The sequence below is a fragment of the Rhipicephalus sanguineus genome, chromosome 11, assembly GCF_013339695.2.
Source record: "Rhipicephalus sanguineus isolate Rsan-2018 chromosome 11, BIME_Rsan_1.4, whole genome shotgun sequence".
NCBI lineage: Eukaryota > Metazoa > Arthropoda > Arachnida > Ixodida > Ixodidae > Rhipicephalus > Rhipicephalus sanguineus.
In genome coordinates this window covers 99,621,380-99,643,795 of record NC_051186.1, presented here as the reverse complement: position 1 = coordinate 99,643,795, position 22,416 = coordinate 99,621,380, and the positions used below count along the sequence as shown (strand labels likewise).

General features: G+C 48.3%; 1 protein-coding gene across 2 annotated transcripts in view; it reads right to left on the bottom strand.

The window, feature by feature from the left end:
* Positions 1–21,004, bottom strand: part of LOC119373402 (kelch domain-containing protein 3) — a 536,457-nt gene extending 515,453 nt beyond the window's left edge. For both annotated transcript variants that reach the window (XR_007414339.1, XM_037643431.2), the window contains exon 1: positions 20,895–21,004. Coding sequence is in view for 1 of the 2 variants with exons in the window: in XM_037643431.2 (XP_037499359.1) it covers positions 20,895–20,981 (87 nt within the window). In the remaining variant the exon portion in view is untranslated. The remainder of the gene's footprint in view (positions 1–20,894) is intronic.
* Between the last annotated feature and the right edge of the window lie 1,412 nt (positions 21,005–22,416).

Sequence of the window (22,416 nt, the reverse complement as noted above, 5' to 3'; positions counted from 1 at the left end):
CATGTGCCATAAAATCGCCTCCTTGTTAGGCGACGTCACAAGTACGTGAAAACTCGCGGCATTAAAATGAAGTCTGCACAATAAGCAGCGCATTATTGAACAATAATTTTTTTCGGAATAGCCAGACAGTACACGTAATTCACGCAATTCCAGAAGGCTGCCCGCCAATCACATTGGCAGCGGCTACTTGTTGCAGCGGGCGAGATGGATTCATATGTGTATAAGAGATACTTTCAGTAGTAGTGTAACGATGTTGAGCTGTTTTTGCGCGTATACAACTTTCTGTGAAGTCATCGTTGCTGACAGAGCGGTAGAGAGAGAAATAAAAATTATTAGGAACAGACGCAATCCTTTGCAAGTGGACAGCCTTCTTAGTCCAGAAAACCGTGGATCGAGGGCAAACTTCAAAGCTTTGTTTCTCAATGTGCTCGACTTCACTGCCTTGTTAGAAGCCGCCGCGACCGCTGCAGGTTACCACATGATGAGCAAGGTGAAGCAGGTTAATCGGAGACTAAAGTGGGAATCTTTTCTAGCTCTCCTGGCTAGGCAGAACTAAAATACTGGACACTTCTGCACACTCATCTACTCACAGCAGCTTGGATACGGAGCAGTGGCGATGCTAATCGTTTTCAAAGAAAGAAACTCAATTTTCTGAAAGAAAGAGAGCGTTTGATCGGGCTGTAAAACGTTTACTGGTGCCCGCCCGTACTTGCGTCGCCGATTACGTAAATTTCAGACCAGGCAGAACAAAATAAAATCATGACAGATTGCTGTAATGTTATAGAGCCCCAGCTGAGCGATAGCCTCCTCTGCAATGGTTGAGCGCAAGACGCGCAAGCGTGGAATAGGTAGCCCGCACCGCAGACAGCCTACAGTGCGTGGTCATGGCACACGGAGGACAGTCGTCACAGCTGAATCGGAGGACAAATTTCTAACATATTTACGTTATTGCTGCTTTCAAGTAAAAGTTTGCCTGACTTGTTAGTTTCCCAGACTGGAGCCGACAATGATCACTGTAAAAAGTGGGGGGTCTCCGCCCCCCTAACATTTCTCAGTGGGGGAGGGGGGGGCTGGCGCCCCCCTTTGCCCCCCCCCCCCCCCCGGTAGATACGCCTATGCACGTACCAGCGAAATGATCGGGCCGAGCGGCGCTACGATGATGGTGGCAATGGTGATTGGCTTCTGCGCCTTTTGTAACGAAAGGGAGTATCGACCCCTTAAAGCACATAAAAAGCTAAGAGAAATTAAGACACATAAAAACCGGTGAAAACAGTGAAATTAAGGCTGCTTCGCGCTAATGGTGCCAAGCCTGAAGGAAGTGCGAAGCTTGACAGCCTCCCTTTTTTTTTCCTTTCTTCCTCTCTTTCTTTTTTTTTCTCTCTTCTCTCCATTTTTTCATCGCCATTTTTCGTCTCTGTTTATTTCTATTCCTGTCTTTCTATATCTGTCTATTGCCTTCTGTTTCTCGCTTTTTCTATCTCTCTCTTCCTTTGATTCTCTCTCTTGCGCTCTTTCTTTTCTATCGCTTTTTTCTGTCTGTTTCTACATCTTTCTCTCTGTTTATTTCTTTCCCTGACTTTCTATCCTTTCCCGTCTTTCCTCCCTTCCTTTCTCTCGTTTTCATTCTACCTCTCTGTCTCCGTACTCGCTCTCTCGCCCATCACAGTTATTGCATCCCACGCCGGACAAATAGACACACGTGTTCTGGGGGCGAAGCAGATGATGAAGACGAAGATGAAGAATAGGACGCAGAGAGCGCGTGCCGGTTTATGATGACGACAGTTTTCTGTTCGCTCTGCGTGGGCTAACGGCGCTGTTAAAAACAAAACACGAAAAAAAAATGGATGCTGCCTCAGCGCCCTCGCGATCGGGAAAGACGTTCATTTATAATGCCCAGGCGTTATGCCTCTCGGCTCTGTAGAGTACGTCAAATCTTTATTACAATTTCAAAGCAGACCTTGAGGCCGCAGACCAATTGATTATTGTCATGTTAAGTATACACGTGGTTTAAACGAAAGCGGCTAATTTTCGTTAAGTTATAGTGCGGAATTAGTTTTTGGTGGGTAAATGACGGTGGCGTGTTATTAACGGTGGCGTGGGGAACATGTCAATGCGATAATTATTGTTTACCCAGTCAGTTACATAACACGTACAGATCAAGCTATATAATACGTATAGGAATCGAGCTGACGGAGCGCGCTGTCCCTGATGTTACTTCCTGGCCTCGTTCGTTAACGGTGCTCTCACCGGATATGCGGTAGATTGTATCTCGGAGGCCACCCTGCAGTATCAGTGCGCAGCAATAAATGCATATTTCATACATCGCTCCCATACGCGACGCACACGAGAGGCAGGCAAGAGAAAAAAAAAAAAACGACTGTTTAACGCCTTGAGAACCGAGTGTTTGTAATTGCAAATTACCACGCGCTGTAATAAAGGAAGAAAAAGAAAGTACGGTATACAGAAACAGCATACACTACGCGCTTTGCTGCTATGACGTAAAAGCGGTATGCGTATGCGTGCGCACTGCTGTGGCCTTGGAGGGGGCGATGCATGGGTGTAGGCAGAATTTTTTTTTTTTTGGGGGGGGGGGGGGGGGGGGGCACGTCCTTGATCTGAAGTGGGGGCCGGGCAGGCAAGTGTGGTCGAGTGTCATTTTGTCCTCTGTATCCCGTGGCAGAAAGGAAATAAGGGTGGGGGGAGGCACGTGCTTCGTGTGTGTGTGTGTATGCGTGTGTATACGTGCGTGCATGCGTGCGTGTGTGCGTGACCCTGCGGTTTCGGCCACGAAAATGCCGGCAACCAGCTCGAAAAAGCAATCATGGAGACATGAAGGTGCCCTCTCGCTTTACCGTGGAGCGCGCCCCCGCAATATTTTACCTGAAGACCGCACAGAAAGAACGAGAAAGCGCTCTCAGCTTTCTGAGAAAGCTACAACAGACTGGGCGTTGTATCGTTCTTTGTCCTCGTGTTGCTGCTCCGTTTTCAAAATGAATCATGATCAACTTGGCCAAATGTCTTTTCTACTAAGCTCTCTGCGTACCCCACGATTTGGTAAATTCCATCGCCCCCCCCCTCAGCCCTCAGCAAAATAAATATGAGAAGACAAAATTAGAATGTTGGATCAATGGCTGCAAATTCCTGGGAAATACGCGTGAAAAGAGCTCGTCTCCCGTCGCGGAAGTAATGGCTGTACGTGTCAGCTTACCACGACAGTTGAGTTGTAAATCATGCTCAAAGCTGCCTTTCAAGCGATCCTTTGTGTGTGCTCGCTTGTCAAGCCCTTTTGCCCAAGGGACCGTTACACATGTGGAATAAAAAAAAACGCCGGGCCTGCGCTGAAACCGCAGCACAGTCACAGCGAAAGCTGGAAGAGCGGCGTTTCTAGAGCCCGTTAAGCTCTCTTGGGGCTACAATACAAGTACACTAGAAAGGTACCCACTACGCCACAAATCAAACTTTTTGTGAAGTTGGGAAGCACCCACTAAGCCATTATTTGTCATTCTATGGAGAAGCGAGGCACCAGCTACACGTCTGTAAGGCATTATGTGCACTTTGTTGACGTGACGACTGATGACGATGAAGAATTATGGCTCAGCCCTTTGTAATGGGTTGGAATCTTTAAACGGCCCACCAGTTATGTAATTTGCATTGGGTGACGCCCGGTCGCTATTTCCCTCTCCCGTCATGCTGTATGCGTTGACGTGGAAGAGAGACGGGGGGGGGGGGGGGCGAAGAACGTTATTGGGACCCCGAGGTAATGGATCATGCGCTTATGGGCTTCCTTGGCAACCAATACAAGTGCACTTGCGAGGAACCCACTACGCTATAAATCATTGTAATCTTACTGAGACCCCGAGGAAGTGGATCATGCGCTTATGGGCTTCCTTGGCAACCAATACAAGTGCACTTGCGAGGAACCCACTACGCTATAAATAATTGTAATTTTTTAGAAGTAGGGCAGCAGGCACTGTGCCATTTTTCGTCATTCTACAGAGAGCGTTGGTACCTGCTAAACGCATGTAAGGGATTATGCGCAATTTGTTGATTCTGCGCCTGATGACGATGAAGAATTATGGCAGAGCCCTTTTCTAATGGGTTGGAAGCATTCAACAACCTACTCGTTGCGCAATTCGCAATTGTTTGACGCCTGGTTACAGAATTCGCGTTGTGCGACGCTTGGTGCTTATTTTAATCTTCTACCACGCTATATTGCATATGCTAATGTGGTTCCTTCCCGACATGAAGCCTGTATAGGACCTTTTTGCAAAGCAGTTTCAAGCACCGGCATGGCTCAGAGGTTGAATACGGGGCTCCCACGCAGAGGGCCCAGGTTCGAATTTTTTCTTATTTAGTTTTTTTTTTCTTATTTCGAGCGATACTGGTTACGGACACCGGCGGCGGCAGCGGCGGCGGCGGACAACTACGGCGCCAAAAACGGCCGGAGAAATGATCTCATAACAGCTTTCGCTGTAAAACCGACGCATTCATTCGTAGAGGCGTGTGAGCTTTATTCCGCATATTCATTTTCTTGTCTTAGCACCGCTAAGCTCGATGAGCGGGAAACGCAGAGCGCCGGTGTTTAAAGGGACCGACAACTGAGTTTTCTCGACCCATATTTTTTTTTACGGTGCGACAGAAAGCTCACCCTTCGCAGTGTTTGTAGCTGCAGTAGTTAACCCCAAAAGTGATTTTACAGGCAGTATTTTTCGATCTCAAAGGCTCAAAACACGGACGCACCTTTCCTCTAGCAACGCTGATAATTGATAGCGTTGCCGCCAGCCTTTCTCGCGATTTGTGAAAGCTATCGTTGTTCTGCTTTCGCAGGAGTTCCTTTAACTATGCTTAACCACCTTTATTTATACTTTTCAACTAGTTGTGAAAATAACAAGCTGTTACAATGAGATGATGTGCCATTATACACCTTCCCTGTATCTGTACCGCATTGTGTGCGCATGCGTCCAAGGTTGCCTGCGCTTGTGTCATGGGTGGCTTGTCCCGGCGTCGTTACTCTCTCGATGCACGAGCCAAGCCAAGTCATAGAAAACGTCACTACGCGTATGCGAGGCCGCGCCGAGCAGCGAGCGTCATTTCTGAGACTAAGTGTAGTATCAAAACTATGTCGCTCCAAAATCTTAGCGACCTGGAAACTACGTGCACGGTTGCATGAGCAAGCTGAAAAGTTGCTGAAGACACGCTGACGAGCATGGGATCATTACGTCACGCGGAAGCAGCGCCACTTTAATGCATACTACTAACGCAGGCCTATATGTACATTTTTTATGGAGTAATACTTTTTAATATAAAGAAACGAACAATATTCCACTACTAACAAAAAAAATCGTCGACCGCGTACAGCAATCAACGGTCACGCGGCCGGGTTCATCGGATCGTTCATGTTTCTGCCGCCAGAGGCGCCGTAGGTCATTTTTGGCGACAATTAAGACATAAAAAATAGAAATCCATCTCTCACGAAAACAACAGGGTTGGTTTGAGTCAATGCGACGGACAATCTTTCCATCAGTGGACTCGTCTCATTTCATGTTCTGGGCAGTTGTCTGTCCCTTTAAGGTGCACGTTAAAAGAACCGTAAGCGGTCAGGATTAACCCGACAAAGTCGCAACGCAGTTTAGGCACGTAAAATTACAGAACTTATTTACTGTGTTTCTGCCTTTTGAGCCTCAAGCGTTGCCTCCACTTTCTCTCGCCACTCTCGCTCATTCTCAGAGGCCATGCTTTTTAAGGAAAATTCGTGCGCATATATTTCATTTGTGGAATGTAGCGCTTGATTTTTGAGGCCTTCGTACTGTCACGTCACGTGAACCGTTAGAACCGAACTGAAAATTTGCAAATTTGTACGCGTTGTGGTTCCTGCAGAGGTGTTTTTCAACCGGAAATTGTCGTTCCCAGAATGCATTCCCTGCGCAAAGGCGGCGGATGCACACAAGCCTGCACCAACGGGCGCACACTCCTGACTGACGTCACGAGCCGGACGGCCGGTGAGCCCGCCTTCGGAGAACATTGCCGAGGGCACGAGCGGGACTATTTCTTCAGTCGCGAGGCGATCGCGTGCCGTGCTTCGGTCACGAACACCACCACCATCATCCTAATAATTTGTGGTGGGAATCGTTGCGCATTAAATCGGACGATCACAGGAAGAAAATGACAGAGTAAACGGAAAGAGCGCAAACTGCACTGGCTTTATTCATTTGGTCGCTGCATATATATGCACTTTTATTTCCACACGTCCCAAATAAATCGAAAGAAGGGGAAAAAAAGAGGAGGAAACACATGACAGGATCACCATCATCATCAGCCGGTCTACGCCCACTGCAGGGCAAAGGCCTCTCCCATGTTCCGCCAATCAACCCGGTCCTGTGCTTTCTGCTGCCACGTTATACCTACAAACTTCTTAATCTCATCTACCCACCTAATTTTCTGCCCCCCCCCCCCCCCCCCCCTCACGCGTTTGCCATCTCTTGGAATCCAGTCGGTTATCCTGCCTACGTGCTACGTGTCCGGCCCATATCTATTTCTTCTTGATTTCAACTGATATCCTTAACACCCGTTTGTTCCCTGACCTACTGTGCTCTCTTCCTGTCTCTTAAGGTTACACCTATCATTTTCCTTTCCATCGCTCGCTGCATCGTCCTCAGTTTAAGTTGAACCCTCTTCGTAAGTCTCCAGGTTTCTGCTCCGTAGGTAAGTACCGGTAAGATGCAGCTGTTATATACCTTCCTCTTGAGGGATAGTGGTAGATTACCATTCATGATTTGATAATGCTTGCCGAATGAGCCCCAACCCATCCTTATTCTTCTAGTTATTTCACTGTCATGGTTCGGCTCCGCGGTTACTACCTGTCCTAAGTAGACGTACTCCTTTACAACTTCCAGTGTCTCGCCACCTATCGCAAAGCGCTGTTCTCTGCCAAGATTGTTCCACATTACTTTAGTTTTATGCATATTAATTTTCAGACCTACTCTTCTACTTTCCGTATCCAGTTCAGTAATCATGAGCTGTAATTCATCTCCCACGTTATTCATCAATGCAATGTCATCAGCGAATCGCAGCTTACTGATATACTCTCCATTAACTCTTATCTCTAATTCTTCCCAATCTAGGGCCCTGAAAACCTCCTGTAAACACGCGGTGAATAACATTGGAGAGATCGTGTCTCCCTGCCGTACGCCCTTCCTCATTGGGATTCTGTCGCTTTCTTTATGAAGGACTATAGTGGCTGTGGATCCGCTGTAGATTTCTCTCATTATGCTTATATAGGCTTCGTCGATGCCCTGATTCCGCAGTGCCTGCATGACTGCTGATGTCTCCATCGAATCAAATGGAGGCCTTCTCGTAATCTATGAAGGCTATGTATAGGGGTCGGTTGTATTCCGCGCATTTCTCTATCACCTGATTGATAGTATGAATATGGTCTATTGTTGAGAAGCCTGTACGAAATCCTGCCTGATCCTTTGGTTGATTGAATTCTAATGTCGTATTAATTCTGTTAGCAATTACTTTTGTAAATAGCTTGTAGACAATGGATAGTAAGCTGATGGGCCTGTAGTTTTTCAGGTCCTTGATGTCCCCTTTCTCATGGATCAAGATGATGTTGGCATTCTTCCAAGATTCTGGTATCCTCCCCGTCGTGAGACACTTCGTATACAGGGTGGCCAGTTATTCTAACATAATCTCACCGCCGTCTTTCAACAGGTCTGATGTTACCTGATCCTCACCAGCGGCTTTGCCTCTTTGCATTCCCTTTAGGGCTTTCTTTACTTCTCCTGTCAATACTGGTGGGATGTCAGATTCCTCTGGGCTATTACTGCTTCTTGCGTTATCATCCTGACTGTCTCGGCTGCTGTACTGATCTCTGTAGAACTCTTACGCTACCTCAACCATTCTATCCATATTGTTTGTGACCTTGCCTTCCTTGTTCCTTAATGCATACACCTGATTTTTGCCTATGCACAGTTTTGCCTTCATAGCTTTAAGGCTCCTTCCGCTATTATACTCTCTTATGTCGGCTACTTTACGCCTATTGATTAACTTCGAAAGCTCAGCCAGCTCTATTTTGTCTGTGGCATTTGAGGCTTTCACGGCTTGACGTTTCTTGATGAGGTTTTTTCGTCTCTCGGGATAGCTTACCAGTGTCCTGTCTAACGACTGTACCCCCGACTTCCACTGCACACTCCTTAATGATACTAGTCAGAATATCACTCATTGCGTCAACGCATTGCGTCGACATGACAGGATACCTCACGTCAAAAAAAAAGAAATAAAAAATAAGAAAGCTGCGCAGAAAAGAGCAACAGAAGTGTCAGTCTCACGCAGCTGTCGCCCAATTTCTTAATATAAAACGCTTCTGACAGCTCACGACCCAACCTTCTCCCCACTCCCTCTTGACTCCGGAGCAGAGCTCTCTCGGCTGCGTAGCCGCCGTCAATTTCTGAAGGAAGTGGAAGGTTGTCCGTAGCTGCCTTGCCTCGTCTTTGTCGTTGGTACCTCTCAAGGATGGAGACGACTCCTTTTCTTAGCAAAACAACACGATATTTATATACAGTGTATATACAAGGTTAAGCGGCAGCTATATACATCGGAACTTGAGCCGACACGTGCATGGCACCATTCCTGCGACAAGAACCCCCCGTGAGGAGCCGGGAGCAAGGTTTTAACACCATCATTGCTCCTCCCAGTTCTCCCCATGGCAAATCAAAAGAACTCAGCCCGCATATTGGGCCGACTGTAAATTTGTCTGGCGACTCTCTCTCTCTCTGCAGCCTTTTGAGCCACCTGCCCGGGAGAGAAACGTGGAAAACGGCCGACAACGACATTCCTAGAAGCGCACTAAAAAAACACACTCGCTGGCGCCGTTCAGCTCCCCTGCATTACACTGTGCGGCCGGTTAGCTAGCGGGTCCATGTCATCCGTCTCGCGTGACATACCGTCTCCGTTCGGAGGCTCGCGGGCACTATGCGAGATTTAATGGTGTCATTGTCTTGGCTCCCTTTGCGCTGCTTCCCGGAATCCCGCGGGCCGTAGGCCGCCGCGCTGGTCGTTAAACCGATGGTAAACAGGGCGCGGCTTTCTCTTCGAACAGTTACTGGCAGCGAGAAGTGCTCTTCTGTCCCCGCGCCTCATACATTCGAACAGAGCGCCGCTGCGCTTCGACCCTCGACTGCCGGGAGCTGGCTTCTTGGAAGCCGCACTTCTGGGGGATAAGACACAACTATCCCCCCCCACCCCCCCACTTCTCGACATGCCAGACCTTACACTCTCCTTGCTCCTTCCTAAAATTCTTACCTTTTTGAAGACCGGCTCACACCCCATGCTTGAGCTGCAATGCGAGGGCAAGTTCGTTCCTTCTCTTCTCGTAATCGAGACAGCATGCTCCCCAGCGCATTCGTTCACGCAGCGCTCTATTTGGCCCATGTACGAACGTCCGCACGTGAGAGGGGTTTGGTACACCACTCCCGTGGCACATTTCAAGAACGTTTCGGCATGCTTTTTACCGCAGCCGCTTCGCCGTTGTCCGCTCCCGCAGACCCGTGGGCATAAACCAGCGAGCCTTTTTGGCGCAGAAAAAAACCACTTGGACGCCATGCCTGTCTGCCACTTTTTTTCAAGTGATGCGCAACTTTGTGCATATATGGCACAACTGTGACATTCCTCTTACGCAGGCGTTCTGTATTGCTGCCACGATATTCTTTTTTTATCTTTTTGAGAAGATTATCAGCCACAGCCGTGATGATCGCGGTGGGGAAGCCTGATGAAAGCAACCTATTGATTTGACTATGGAAGCTCTCATGCGTGGCATGCGGGCATGACTTGGTGAGAGCTGGTTCCTGGCATGCGAGTTTGCATTTGCAACGGACATGCACCAACTCGCCCAGCAAGATGTTCTTCTAAAATCCTAATAATCATCATAATTTTTGTTTTTGCCTACTTCGGTCCACTGCAGAGCGAAGGCCTCTGCCATCGACCTCCCCATCCTGCGCATTCCATTCTATCCCTGCGAACTTCTTAATTTCTTCACTCCATCGAACTCTCTGCGTTTCGCATTCCTTGGTAACCATTGTGTTGCTATAACTGTCCCCCGATTGTTTGTCTAAGCATTACGTAGCTGGCCCAGTTCTTTTTTTTTTTGTCTTTGCAAAAGTTTTCAAAGGCTTTTCGGAAGATTACCCCTGGAGTGTCCCGTCTCACAGTAAGCTCTATGGTGTACAGAGAGAAAGAGAGAAACGAAACGGAGGAAAATCAGGGACTAAAGTCCCTAGACTAAAATTTCTAGAAAAAGGGCAAAATCTAGGGACTGTAGCAGGGACGAGTGGTCAATAAAAAAAATTTCGTTCTGGTATCCTAAGCATGTACATAATTACTTGGTTGGATAATTTGAAGGTTACCATTAGACAGATTTCTGTCTGGTTGGGAAGGAACTTATGATTGGAACAAAGGGACACCAACCAAACTTGTAAATAAAAGCAAAAACGCGTTTTTTTTTTACCCGACGTTTCGGGTCCTATACGCGGCGGGGGTCATACTACTCACGCCTATTCTCCATGATGTGCCTAAGTCCCCTGAAGTAGACGCTCGGCAGCGCACCTGTGCGGGGCGACTGTAGCGCACATCCAGGTGACACCCACTAATTCGCTAATGGGCCTTTCGCTCATCGGCGAAAGCTCACCCTTGCGCCGTAAACGACACGCAACAACTGCTGCAGTGCGACACACGACTCTTGTTCAGTCGCTGTGCAGAGAAATAGTGAAGAGAGACCTTTCGAACCGAAGTCTACAATAATCAGCGCTGCCCTCGTCTCCAAGACGTCGGGTGACTGGCACCAGGTGCAAGTGAGCATTTTTTTGTAATTGTCATTATGCGAGGAGTTGGTTGCGCACAAAGAAGGCGCCGGCTACTCCTTAGGGGTGTCGAACATAGAGCAAATATGGTCCAAAGTTTCCGAACATTACAAATCCTCAGCGCATACAATATACAACTTGAAAAACGCCATGACACTATGACGCCTCAAAAGTACAAAGAATAATGCGAGAGGTTTTACGAGCAAAAACCACAATACGATTCTGAGGCATGTCGTCCGGATTAATTTTGACCACCTGGTTTTCTTTAACGTGCACCTAAGCCTTTTTACATACCGTTTACATACCGGGCGTTTTTACATGCCGGTGTCACACGGGAATTTCCGATCGTGATCGGGCCGATCCTGCTCGTGGTTCTTGATCGCTATCAACCATAGGCGTGCGCAGGGTCCCCCATCAAGGGGGGGGGGGCGCAGTATCATCGCGGCGCCCCCTCCCTCCCTATTAATCAATGGGAGGCAGACTTTGCGCCCCCCCTCTTCTGATGTGACTAGGGGGCCGGCCGCGCCCCCCCCCCTGACCCCCCCCCCCCCCCCTCTGCGCACGCCTATGCTATCAACAATGATCGCTGCTACACGGTCAAAACTAATCCGGATCGAGTTTGATGCAGGCGTGAGTCAAACCGCGATCAGGGAGTTAGATCGCGATCGTATTGATCCCGATGGAGCCTGATAGCGATTAAAAGTGACCAGTAGGGTTTGTTCAAAGGCTAATCGGTAAATGTGTTACTTTGGAGGACCCCGTCATGGTCGTCTAATGGTTGTGGTGCTAGACTGCTGACCCGAAGGTCGCGGGATGGAAACCCAGATGCGGCAGCCGCATTCGGTGGACGCAAAATTCTAGAGGCCCGTGCATCTAAATTCCCAGGTCAGAAAAAAAAAAAAAGAAAAGACCCAGGTGATCGTAATTCCGGAACCATCCACTACGGCATCCCTCATAACCATGCTATGGTTTTGGAACGTACGGAAAACCCCAGCAATTATTATTATTAATTCTTATGAAGGAAAAAAGAGCGCAAAAACTGGACGCAAGAGAAGGAGCAAACAACGCGAGCGCTGACTGTCAAATGAGCGCAGTTTATTGCGGCAAGAAAATACACGGGAAGCAAAGGTCGCAAAAGATGTATGTATACGTGACTGGTTAACAACGCCACCATAAGGAGAGGCCGCAACATGACTTCTGCCTTGCGTCAAAACAGTGTTAGCTAGCGCGACCACTGCATATTCCCTTTTTCAAAAAGAGCTACCGTTGGAAGCGCGGCGTTTACATGAGTGCGACGGTAGTGCGCGCACCCACAAATATCCCCCACTCACACGTACCAGGCGAACGGAGTGGGAGACCAGTGTTACCAGACTACTCTGGTTGCTTATGCCGCCCGTTTCACCTAAAGTCCCTATATAGTTTCACCAGCTGCTGACGACGAGCTACAGACTGGACACCCACTTCGTGAACGCGTCTGTTGTGCAATGGTCGCATGAAGTGGACTTAATGGCTCGAATGGGAGGATATCGCCGGCATCGCCCGGCATTGCGAGCACGCTGCTTCACACGCCTCTTTGCTAATGACAGGCGCTTCCTTGTACGCTCGCCTTTCTCGTGAAACCGCAAAGAAAGATGAAAGCCGGTAAGCACGAATCCGCGCGATTCCCGCGGTTGCGGCTCGATGTATGCTTACGTCACGCGTTTCCGACGAATTTGCGTCGGCAAAGAAGGAGCAAAGATTGCGGAAACTGCACGACTCGCTTGTCTATTCTTTTTCGAAACCGTGCAGCGCTGCTTGGTGGCACTGGACCAACGGCTACTCCCAGATAATTAATAGAGAAGAGGCCACATGATTAATATTTCCTTCTTTTTTTTTACAGACCCATGTGCTTGGTCCACGTCCAACAGCGGAAGACCACCTCGTCGAAACTTGAGAGGCCAGGATCGCTCTCTTAACCCAAGAACAGCGACAACTGGTCGCCAGGGCCAAGAAGACAGTCGAAGCCAGAGGGTTCTCTGAACTAGGGAACCCTACCACCCCTGGGTCATACGTACCGACTCTTGCTCGGAACACTGTTTCGAAAAATAAACGCTTATTTCGCTCTCTCCATTAGTGAGCAATGGTCAAATAGCGCAGCAGCTATAGGTGTCCGAATTTGCGCGATGATCACCAGCAAAGTCGATCTTGCAAAAAAAAAAAAATGGAGAGAGAGAGAGAGAGAGAAAGGTTGAGTGAAAGGCAGAGAGGTTAACCAGAAGAAAGTTTTTCGGTTTGCTACCCTGCACTGGGGAAGGAGTAAGGGGGGATAGAAAGGTAAGGAACGAAAAAGGAGTAACAAAATAGAAAAAAAGAACGCGCACACACTCAAGCACGGGAGCATCATAAACGGAAGTGATAACTACTCGCTATAAGTAGATTATACTGAATGGTGCAATGATAATACTGGAGCTATACGCTGTACTGTATGAACCACTTTTTGCTGGAAGCTATCCGCCAGGGGCGTCCCCCCTCCCCCCCGAAATTTTTCAATTTTGTATGTGTATATATACACGCACAAATACAAACACATGCACGAAGAACATACATGAAGTATGGTTAACCCCCCCCCCCCCGCCCCCTTCCCCAGGAAAAAAATTATGGCTACGCTACTGCTATCCGCGAATGACTTTTTCCGAAGTCTACGTGGTCGCTACGTGTCATGCAATGCAGTACTGTTTCATCGCGTATTTCCCACCCGCTGTGGCGGATTAGCGGCTAAGATGTCGCACGGCTAAGCCCGGTGACGCCGATTTGACTGCCGGCCACTATGGGCGCATTTTGGTGTCGCTGAATTTAGAGATACACGTTTAGATATTGGTGCACGCGCCGCCACTACGGCATGCCTTATAATCATATCGTGCTTCTGTCAAGTAAAACCCCAGGTTTAAAAAAAAATCAGTTCTAGATAATACCCTCGGAATGTAAACAAAAAATTGACGCGATACTATTCTTCACGAACCAATCTGCTGTTTCGTACGCATTGTAAACACCGCAATTTGAATATTACGAATGAAAGATAAAATGATGAAGTTGCAAAAGAGAAACTGCTCTTAGGGAGCTCTTGACACGGCCGCTCTATGTTATGGTGTATCGGAAGCCTCTACTATCAATCGGTAATGACTAAGTCTTAAACTCAATTTTTTAAGGATATCATGAAGGTTATGCTCCATCATGAGCCTCTCCTGACACACCATAACCTTCCTGATATCCTTAAAAAAATACAGTTTAAGATCATTACCGATTGATAGCCCTCTTTATCGCCAACCTATTTTACCTCTAGACTTACAAATCACACGACAGGAAATACATGGGCATGAAGGACAGGTCAGGATAGCACTTGTCCTGTCCATCGTGTCCATGTATCTCCTGTCGGGTCGTCCTTAAAACCAGCCCAGGAGTGCGCTTTCCTCAACTATTTTATGTCTACTGCAGGATGAAAGGTATCTTCCTATGACATATCCTTCGCGAACTACCCGCCAAGGTGGTCACATGGTTATGGTGCTCGAATGCTAACCAGAAGGACGCGGGATCGAATCCCGGCCGCGTCTGAGGCCCGTGTACTTATATTTAGAACCCCAGGTGATCGGAATTTCCGGAGCCCTCCACTACGATGTCCCTCACAATCATACTGTGGTTTTGGGACGTTAAACCCCACAAGCGTCGTCGGCGAGGTGGTTACTACTGATGCCACAGTGACCCGGCAGCCACTGTAAAACAATGTCGTGTCCTTGATTAGCGGCGCGATGACAAATTTCATTGACATCAGACAGCGACTGGTGGTAGTTTCCACGCCGTAGACTTCGCACGCATTGAAGGGTTGTCTTAGAGTCGCAGAACATGGCCCGATGTGCCCACGATGGAGCGCCCCTTGTCAAGAGTAGATGCAGCTATACTGTAAACGAAAATTAGCCGAGATGGGAGCTTTTCCAGCATATGAGCCCCTAAAACCCCCATGCCCCAATCATTTACTCCGTGGTAGCGGGGTGAAGTCGGCACATGTCGTCGTAAAACGCCCCTTGCTTAATGAGGGAGTTTATGAACGACATGACCCTGTTAAACTCCCCACGGAGTTTTAGACCACGTGGTTAGAAACTCCCTATGGGAGTTTTAGAAACCATTTTTGGTCGTGATGTGCATGCGTGTGTGAATGTGCGTGTGTGTACGGGCATCTGTTTGCAGCAACGATTTGCAACGGCCGGTTGGTTTGTGTAGACGTGTAGGACTATTTTCTCCACTGAACCGTTCTGGTCAGAGAAAAGATCAACTCGCGCCAGCGTCCGACCGCGAACACATCGAGCTGGCTGTCCCGTGTTTATTCTCCCGTCAAGCGACAGTGCCCATGCACACGAGTGCAAGCCTCCGACACGCCACGGATACCTCGCTTCAACGTGCCGGGTTACGAAGAACTGCGACGAATAACTTCATCGGTAACAAAAGTAAGCTGTTGCGATCGTCAGCGGGCTGTTTCTGGAGTTTCACCGGCTAAAACTTCGAAGCAGTAAGAAGTAGGCTTCGCTACGTCGTCGGCATCAAGCCGGCCGGCGGCCGGTGTGAGAGCTGCGCCGGCGACGCGCTCGCCCCGACCTCCGGCAACGCTTGCTTCTCGGAGTGTCACCGAACCGATGTTTCACCGGCTGCAACTTCTAAGCGGTAAGAAGGCTTCGCTACGTCGTCGGTACCAAGCAGGCGGCGCGTAGCGAACTCGCACAGCCACACCGGTCGCCATGGCGAGTTCTATATACGAGCTCGCACCGGCCACCGGTGAAGCAAAGCATATGTTTCACAGAAAATGAAAGCTGCTGGAATGAGTAAGTTTAAATTGTCTCTTTGTGCCATGTAACCACCGTTGTCAAACGTATAGCCAGAAGGCGAGCGCCGATACGAGATAGATTGAACCAACATGCGGCCGCCGCTGCACTGCGAGCAACAGGAACCGCGACTACGAGCCGTCTCGTTCGTTGTAAATGCATCGCTCCGTAGCTTAACGCGGATAGCGGACACCTGTTTTTTTATTGTGTGTGTAAAATAACGGCGACGAAAACTGCACAGCAGCAAGCATTTTGTGATCGCGAGCTGCCGTTCGTCGTATAGCCGTGCCGTACTGCTGCGAGAGGCCTAGCGACGCCGTCGGCCACAACGCGGTATACCGGCGGGGCGACGCGCTTCTTCGCCGGTGTTGCTCGTGAATGTGTGCCGCTGAAGCGTTCGTGCACGGCCGCTCGTGGTTCGTGTACGATTATGTGCATTTTACAGACTCACGCACAATACTGCTAAGGCGGATACATGCCATGCGACAGAGTGCCAGCCGATAATCAAAATTCGCTAATTAAAAAGGCGTTGTATGTTAGGCGGGTTTATAGTAAAAGATAGGTGTGCCTCAGTGGTATCTATAAGCCCACCGCAAATTTACACGTACGCCATGAATGCTTGTTGCTTAATTACACGGAAAAGAAGTGTCCTATCTGAGCTACATTAGAGGTCAAGATGTGGTGCCTATATATACTCGGTGACCAAAGTTTGGTTGTGAAGCGCGGGTGGCGAGCGGTTGTCAGTGTGAGTGTTGTAATACTTTGCGAATGTCGTGTGCATGTTTGTGTACGTGTGATCGAGTTTCCGTGTTTCGATGCTAATTTAATTAAAGATTTTCTGGCGCATGGTGCGACAGCGAAAAGCATTTTTTTTTTTCGATAGTTATAAAAATTTACTCCCATACTTACCTGGAAAAGCTCCCCTATGGATGTAAACAAATACTCCCCTCAGTCCATCCAAAACCTCCGTCCTTAAGGGGGGTAAATTTTTTACTCCCCTGGACGGAGTATATAAAACCCCCATCGGGGCGTGCGCTAGAGGACAAGTCCGTTTACTCCCACCTCGGCTCATTTTTGCTTACAGTGATATAACTTCGTCACATCGCGCATAATGCCACGCTTGCGCACTGGAATTCTCCGCTTAACTCCTATTGTCGCCCACAGAACCTTGAATCATTACTCCAGCTACAACTGCCATCCATGATTTCTCGACGTGACGCTACAATGCTGTGCTGGTTGTGGATCGGTGTAGCGTTTACTAACTCATTCAGCCATCGCATTGGCATGGCCGATTCATCCATGTGCGAAAGCTGCAACTGTGTAGAGACTATTGAACATCTTAGGAGCTTGGTCGCGCAGCACATCGGCCCAGAAAGCCACACGAGCACTGCTGCAGTACTTGAAAGCAACTTCATTGAGCGACCGCCTGTGAAACTTGGCACTGTGTGTGTGATGTCAAAATGTGTCTATCCTTCTCTCCCTTTCTTTTACTCCCCTATTCTCCCTCCCCATGTGTAGGGTAGCAAACTGGACGCATTGTCTAGTTAATCTCCCTGCCTTTCCTACATTCCTTCTCTCTCTAAACCCCACAAGTTATTTTCGCGAACGGATTCCATTTTATACCTGCAAACTTCTTAATTTCTTTTTGCGTGGGGCGCAGCCACACGTAATCCGGAACACTGGGAAGTAACACGAAATCGTGCTAACTATGGAAAACAAATGCTCAGCTACCAGCTACCTTCATCGTAGCTACCTTCATTGTTAAACAGCTTACAAGAAAAAAAGAGTGGTGCTAGCATTGCAAGTATTTCAGTGCAAGATGCTCGTGACATTTTTTAAATGATGATACTGAAACATTATTTGATTTCACTACACTTTGCTCGAGTTATGAACAATGTCTTATTTTTACAGTTGTGTTTTTTTTTTTTTGTAGAGTTGTTTCAACTCACAGCAGACCCGTAGCCAGGAATTTTTTTTTCGGGGGGCGGGGGCACTTGCTGAAAGCCTTCAGTGTTTGAACGCCTATTTTCATGATTTATTTTCGATAAAACACCATGTGTCATCAAAATTTTTTTTGGGGGGGAGGAGGGGAGGGCGCCCCCCCCCCCCTCCCTGCCTATTGGCCTGGCTCACAGAAACAGTTATAACACAAAAGGATTCTTTTTAATGCGCTGTTGTACATGATCTAACACCAACGCGTTACAGTTTGATCTTGTGTACCTCGTTTTTCTTGTCTTCATTTTTTTTTTTTTTTTTGTTAATGGTGTACATCCTAAACGCACTGTCACTTAGTGTCGTTATAAAGGGGCCAGTCACCTAGCCAAGCTACTCACAGTAGCTTTTTGTGGCTGCTCCTTTCTTTCGTTGCTAAATGAAAGAAAAATTTGGTATTGAATCGAATCCCTCCACCTGGTTGTGCCGTCCTCGGCTGCATTTTTCATCCCTTGGTAATGATTCTATTGCTTCAAGTGACCACCGGTTCCCAGTCCACCTTTGTCGCTTGCTGTACTCCGATCTCTTATAATCTTACAGATATCATTTCCCGTCATTTTACCTAAGACATTTGTGCGTCGCCACCTTGGGCTGTTCAACGAATGCTTTCTTTGTTTGTATCTCGTGACGTGAACTAGTAAGGTCAAGAAACGTGGAATGCACCGACACAACCGCTTCTAGTGTGTACGCCTACCGTAACGCTGTTCGTTTAATTGTTCAAGATGCAAAACGGCAAGGGTAACAGCCCAATATTGTCACGTGGTTGTGACTGTGAAGAAGGCTGCAGCAAGAGAGGGAAATACGGCACTCTTTTATTTGTGCGAACTTGTTCCCGGAAAATGAAAACTCAAAATGCTAGCGATACACGCTGTGGCCTGATAGCGGCGACAACAGTCGTCGGCCGTCGAGCAATCTGATCGTCGGCGAAACGCGTCGTCTTTTATACATCATTCATCTTCTAGCGTTATCGCTGGTTCTCGCGTAAGCTCTCGAATAAACTTGACCATTCGCGTCCTGCGCGTCATCTTAACAGAATGATCTCAAACAGCCGAGAAGCTTCCCTAACATTGTGCCGCGGTGTGCGTCGAGCGTGACGTGAACTGGTGAAACCCGAATGCACTAAACCCTAAAAGAATCCATACGCGGTCCTCAACTTTTTCGAGACTTTTCTCTTCTATCGTACAAGTTTCCCAAAAATGAGGCGTTCGCGGAACACATAGATGCGCCCTAGTGTCTGACTGCCACCTGCGCATCTTTTCAACGAAGGTTCCCTGGGTGCCTTCACAACCCCTCCTCGGCGCAGTTTTGAATATGCGTGACCCTCCAGGAAATGCACTGCCGGACCTGACTTTGTTGTTTCTACTCGCCAGGCAGGTTCTGCAGGTGCCTACTGTCGCATCTACAAATACACCGAGCAGGGGCGTAGCCAAGGGGGGGGGGGGTTTCAACCCCCCCCCCCGAAATTTTTCACTTTTGCTTGCGTATATAGGCACGCACACATACAAACGCACGCACGAACATACAAAAAGTATGGTTGAACCCCCCCGAAAAAAATTTCTGGCTACGCCCCTGACACCGAGGTAGCTTAGCACGTAGGGTGTCGCGTAGCTCGAGGTCGCTGGTTCGATTCCCAGTCACGGCGGCTGCATCTCGATGGGGGCGAAATGCAAAGAACACGTGTGCACTTCGATTTAAGCGCACGTTAAAGAACCCCAGGTGGTCTAAATCAATCAGGGGTCCGCCACTACTGCGTACCTCGTAATCGTATGTTTGTTTTGGCACGTAAACCACCAGAAATTATTATTAATCGCACCTAGAAAACTCCATTGTCGGGTGCCTATATGTTAGTACTGGTAATACGCATGCATTGTACACTTGTTTTTAGTAAAATATTGTAAAAAGGGGAACACAAAACGCCGACATGTCGAATGTTGTTCTCAAGCTTACTGTGCTGGCTGTTTATTTTATCGAGGTTACTAACCTATGATGTAAGACCTTCCGTACGGAGCCATTGACCCTGTTGTGGCGTGCGTGTAACACCATCAACGCAGAGTTGTGTATCGCGTCGTCTAATGACGACGAGAATTGTTTTATCTGACGGGTGTGTTTATAAGCGCCGAGCATACCAACGGAGCGCTGGCACCTTTTCTGCACTTGTTGACCACTTTCGTGTTTCTATTTGTTTGAGAATTGTGCGACATCGTCGGCTGAAGCACCTCTGCAAAACTGCTTGATTCTTATTCGATAACTTGCCGAAAAAAATGACGGTGAACACTTTTGCTTTGTTCGATGTTTTTTTTTCCCTGCTTGAATATTTATTCGGACATTGCGCGCTGGAATGTAACGTTTTAGCGAGTCTCGTGAAAGAAATTGTTTTTTTCTCATATGCACCACATTCAGCACATATTCCGCAGTAAAATAGTAAATTTCGCGCAGGCTCGCTGACTGATTAATCAGTTTTAACAGCACAAGGTCATCTTAATTTTTATCGAAGAACCGCAGTGATTAAAAGAAAAACGGAAAACATGAGTCAGACATGCTAAGGATTGCTGGCGAGTGCCGGATACATGAGTAAGAATCTGATGTAGATAAAGGTTCAGTTAAGATAATTGTGGTTCAATTAGTTCACGAAGTTTACGATAGTCTGTTAGTTAAAAGAACTTGTTGCTGGACTATTTGGTAAACCATTTCAAAATTATTTGAGCGCAAACACACGGCACATTCACACACCCACACATCCAGGCACCAAACATGCATGTGTGTGCGTGTGAATGTGCCGTGTGTTGGCGCTCAAATAATTTTGAAACTGTTAGTTAACGTCTGGTGATGTATCTCGTCTACGCGAGTTATTTTGACTGTGGTTTTCGCAATAGTAAACTACGGTTGAATACCATTCTCTCCCTTTTTTTCAAGTTTCATTCGTCACCACTGAGTGACGCGTTCTGTTTCTTCCACAAAAAAATTAAAATGATAATAAACTTCAAACACGTAAATATGAGTGACACAAGCGCACTGCTCGGACTGAAAATGAAAGCTAGTACCGTGGCCCACTTGTAAAAACCACTCGCGTTACGCTTCATGGTATCATGAGCACGCCAGAGACCGTAGGACTGGAACGGAGTACATTAAAAGAACCGTGTTCAGTAGCCTTGAGGATGTCCCAGAAAGTTGAGGGGAAGGCAGGGAATTGCGAACTTACCAGTGAAGAGTCGCGGATCACGTGACAGATTATCCTCTTGAACACGCGGCACAGCCAGCCGGTGAATTTCGTTGTCGCAGGAACCATCACCGAGTAAGTCACCGTTGGCACCAGATGGGAAAAGTAGCAGAATTCGAAATGAAGCTTCAGCGAAGAAAATCCACAATGGGAGGCTACTGCGGTGAAAGCTGAAACATCACTACAACCGTAGAACACACCCGCGCTGCAGAGTCCACATCGCACGATTTGGAGCCGGGCACACACGCTCGAAGAGGCGCTGAGTCTGCTGTAGTTAGGCGCTAATCTCACTAACAGTTAACGCAACTGCACGCTCTTAGGTGTAGCGCAGCTTGGAGAGTCGACGTCGGATGTCTTACGGGCAGGCCGTCAGACGTTAACGACTTCGGTAGCAGACGAAATTTAGCGGCCGGTCGAAGCAGACGAACTTCTTTAGCGGCCGCTCGTAGCAGACGACGCTTTTCCAGAAGAGAAGGCGTGCTCTCGCGGCGGAGCGCGGAACGTAAAAAAAAATGCCGGTGCGCTCTCTCGCACGCGCCTACAAACAGCCGGGAAAAGAAGAAAGCGCGCGCAGCGGCAGCGTTTCACACACACAGCAGTCACTAGCAGCACGCCGCGAACGGCAAAGCGCCCAAGGATGTCAGGGTCGGGTCGTACAACGTCTCTCGCGCGCGGCGCGCTCCATGAAACGAATCGGCGATCCGTGTTTTCTTTCGCGCCACCGCCACCGGTGGGGAGAGAGGGCGCTGCTTCCCGAAAGTTATTCGCAGTCGACGCGTGAGATTAGATCGGATATCGAACGCTCGGCGCCTCTTTGTTTTGGTTTCTTTTTGACGGGCATGGCACGTTCGGTGGGTTGCCCATTCCGGAGACGTGGTTATGTACACACAAACGGGCTAGACTGCAGGCAGCAGTGGCGGGGATGGTAAGCGAGAGAGAGAACTAAAGTAGCGAACGGTGCTGGCGGGCATAAAAAAAGAAAGGAACGAAGAAAACGGTCCGAGGTAAACGCATGTCTCCGCCGCAAGACGCGCTCGCCTTGACTCCTTTTACGTAAGCGACTGCGCCCTGCGCCTCGGAACAGTTTACTACGGACGCCATTTTCTTTCTTTTAACGTCGCGCCACTACATTGCTTGAGAAGGAGGGAGGCATGACTTCAGTCTTGGCTTCATTAGCCCGCCTCGGCCGAGCTATCTGATGTCGCGTATTACATATTCATAATGTAACGCGCATTCCCCATCTGACGTTCGTTCTCATAATGTGACTCTACATAGAAACACACCGGTGTTATTACAACACATGAGATCATGATGACGGGCACGCCGTTAGTTACAGTGGTATTGCTTCTTTATGGAGGTCGCGCTCAACGTTAGTCGCGCCATTCGCAGCTGTGTCGATCAGTCAACCCTACATGTGCCGTTAGTATGCAAGCAAATATGTTATCTGCGACATTTTTCGACGTGACCGGGAAACCATGCCGGCTGTTTGCGAAACTGTAGACTA